Here is a 3,380-nt window from a genome sequence, read left to right on the forward strand (position 1 = left end):
ACAAAATTTTTATCATAATTATGAATGAGCTTTCTATATGAAAGACCTGCCAGCACCTCTGATTAAGCCCCACTTTAGTTAGAAATGGGACATATATGGTCATAAAACGGCGTTTATTTAATAAAGCAGTGGAATCTGTCAAGTCAGTGGGCTTTGACATCCCTGTCCCTTCTGCCTTTAGTTACAGGGCCTGTAGCTGTGATTGGGTGGGAAACTTCTTGCAAGAAATAGCAGAAGCCCTGGGCCCATCCCTTGCTGCCTTGTCACCTCAGCCAAGTTGCTTTCCTGCCTTAGGCCTCCGTTTCTTCAGCATTTTTTTTTTTTTTTAATTTAAAGAAGTCTCTTTGCCTCCACAAGTATATCACACCAGAATTCTCCCCTCAATCTTTCTGGTGCATTATCAATTTTCCGTCTCTACGGGCTCATCCCCATCTGCGCACAGAGATCTCTATGGTATCCCAGCTTCAAAAGCCTTTTCCTTTCTTCCACCTACCCTCCAGACACTGCCTCATTTCTCTTCTCTATTAACAGCAAAGCTCCTTGAAAGAACCACTGTCTGAAGCTCCTCTTCTCCACTTCTTTTCATTTCATTTTATTTTTTTTATTGAAGTATGGTTGATTTACAATGTACCAATCTCTGCTGTACAGCAAAGTGACTCAGTTTTACACACACACACGCACACACACACACACACATATATATATATATACATTCTTTTTTTATCTTCTTTTCCATTATGGCTTATCCCAGTATATTGACTATAGTTCCCTGTGCTATGCAATAGGACACTGTTGTTTATCCATTCTAAATGTAATAGTTTGCAGCTATTAACCCCGAACTCCCAGTCCCTCCCTCTCCCTCCCCTCCTCTTCTCCACTTACTGAACTCTGTCCAGTCAGGCTCTGGTCTATGCCATTCCCTCAAAACAACTCCTTTGAATGTAAACCATGATCTCCCCATTTCTAAATCCAGTGGTCCACTCTCACGCCTCATCTTTCCTGACCTGTCAGCAGGATTGAACACTGCTGATCATCCTTTCTTCTTTTTTTTTTTTTTTTTTGCTGTACGCGGGCCTCTCACTGTTGTGGCCTCTCCCGTTGCGGAGCACAGGCTCCAGACGCACAGGCTCAGCGGCCATGGCTCACGGGCCCAGCCGCTCCGCGGCATATGGGATCCTCCCAGACTGGGGCACGAACCCGTATCCCCTGCATCGGCAGGCGGACTCTCAACCACTGCGCCACCAGGGAGGCCCCATCCTTTCTTCTTAAAGTGCTTTCTTCACTTGGTTTCTAGAAAACCTCTCCATCTCACCTCCACTGCCACCTATATCATTAACAGCTCTTTTTCAGTCTTCTTTGCAGGTTTCTTTTCCACGTCTTCATTTCTGAGTATTAGAATGGCCCATGCCTCAGTCCTTCAGTATCTTTTCTATCTACACTCCTCCTTAGGTGATTTTATCTATTCTAATGGCTTTAATACAATCTTCTGCTGAGACTCCTACATTTGAATCTCCAACCACACTTCTTCCTGGACTCCAGAGTTCATTTCCAATTGACTTTTCAATACCTCCACTTGAATATCTGGTAAGCATCTCAAACTCAACTTTTTTTTTTTGCGCGGCATATGGGCCTCTCACTGCTGTGGCTTCTCCCATTGTGGAGCACAGGCTCTGGATGCGCAGGCTCAGTGGCCATGGCTCACAGGCCCAGCCGCTCTGCGGCATGTGGGATCTTCCCGGACTGGGGCACGAACCCATGTCCCCTGCATTGGCAGGTGGACTTTCAACCACTGCGCCACCGGGGAAACCCAAACTCAACATCTTTGAAACTGAACTCTTAACTCTTCCCACCTCAGCCCCTAACCTTTTCTTTCTACAGTCCTCCTGTCTGGATTTCATTCTTTCCTCCTGAGTAAATGACAATTTCAATCTTCCAGTTGCCCAAGTCAAAAACTTTGAGGTCTTTCTTCTTTCTTTCTTCCTCTATTTCTTTCTTTCTTTCTCTCTTTCTCTCTTTCTCTTTCTCTCTCTCTCTCTCTCTCTCTCTCTCTCTCTCTCTCTCTCCCCCTCTCTCCCTCTCTCCCTCTCTCCCTCTCCCTCCCTCCCTCTCCCTCTCCCTTTCTCCCTCTCCCTTTCTCCCTCTCTCCCTCTCTCCCTCTCTCTCTCCCTCTCTCCCTCCCCCTTTCTCCCTCTCTCCCTCTCTCCCTCCCCTCCCCTCCCCCTCTCCCTCCCTCCCTCCCTCCCTCCTTTCCTTCCTTCCTTCCTTCCTTCCATACCCACATCCTTGATTCAACCACTTCTCATTACCTCTATCACCCTGGTCTCTTACTTGGCTTATTACAGTGGGCTTCTTCTATCTGACCTCCTTGTTTCCATCTTTACCTTTTTTCCCCAGCTTTATTGAGATCTAACTGACACAAAACATTGTGTAAGTTTAAGTTGTGCAATGTGTTGATATGATACATTTATATATTGCAAAATTATTACCACCACAGGCTTAGCTAACACCTCCAAACTGTCATATTTCTTTATGTGTGTGTGTGTGTGTGTGTGTGTGTGTGTGTGTGTGTGTTGAGAACACTTAAGATCTATTCTCTTAGCAACATTCAAGTATGTAATATAGCATTATTAGCTAAAATCACCATGCTGTACATTAGATGCCCAAACATGTTAATCTTTTTTTTTTTATTGCTTAACTGATTTTAATAACATGACATAAAGCCCCTACACTTGATATAATTGTTATGCAAAATACATAGATGAATACTGTCTTCTTTTAAAAATATAAAATAAATAAGCAAGACATGTGAAAATAGGCGTTTCCATTAAATAAATGAAAATTTTAAAAAAAGTTTTGCTTTCCATATCATTTGAAGAAGGGAAATTATCATTTTAAACAATATTCAAGTTTATTAAACAAATTTAAAAAAGTATTATAAAATGTTTAACTTTCATCAGCTTCAAGGTTTATGTTACTCCCAAATTTTGCATATAACTGAACTTTCAAATCTGCTAACACCCGCTGAATTGATTCCACTCTGGATTCTAAGGCATCAATTTCTTCTTGCAAATTTTTCTTTGCTTCTTCTAACATGTCTTGTGTTTCTTCTTGAGAATGGCTAATGAAAACATCACCAATCTGATAAGGTATCATTAAGCAGTCATCGTCTGCAAGCATGATATCCTCACAAGCATCTTCTAAATTCTGGAGTTGTTTCTTTTTTACTTCTATTTCTTCCTTCAGCTCTGTGATTCTACTCGTATTCCGTGCAAATTCAAACATGTTAATCTTATAACTGAAAGTTTGTACCCTTTGACCAGTGACCACCACTTTACTTTCTGTTACTGAGTTTGACATTTTTAGATTCCACATGTAAGTGA

General features: G+C 42.2%; 1 protein-coding gene across 1 annotated transcript; it reads right to left on the bottom strand.

The window, feature by feature from the left end:
- Positions 1–2,883: 2,883 nt before the first annotated feature.
- On the bottom strand, positions 2,884–3,380 carry LOC309798886 (prefoldin subunit 4-like). Its single transcript, XM_082611619.1, has one exon. The coding sequence runs from the start codon at positions 3,370–3,372 to the stop codon at positions 2,944–2,946; it is 429 nt and encodes a 142-aa protein (XP_082467745.1). The 5' UTR covers positions 3,373–3,380; the 3' UTR covers positions 2,884–2,943.

Source organism: Mesoplodon mirus (genome assembly GCF_964341445.2).
Source record: "Mesoplodon mirus genome assembly, chromosome: 2".
Lineage (NCBI taxonomy): Eukaryota > Metazoa > Chordata > Mammalia > Artiodactyla > Ziphiidae > Mesoplodon > Mesoplodon mirus.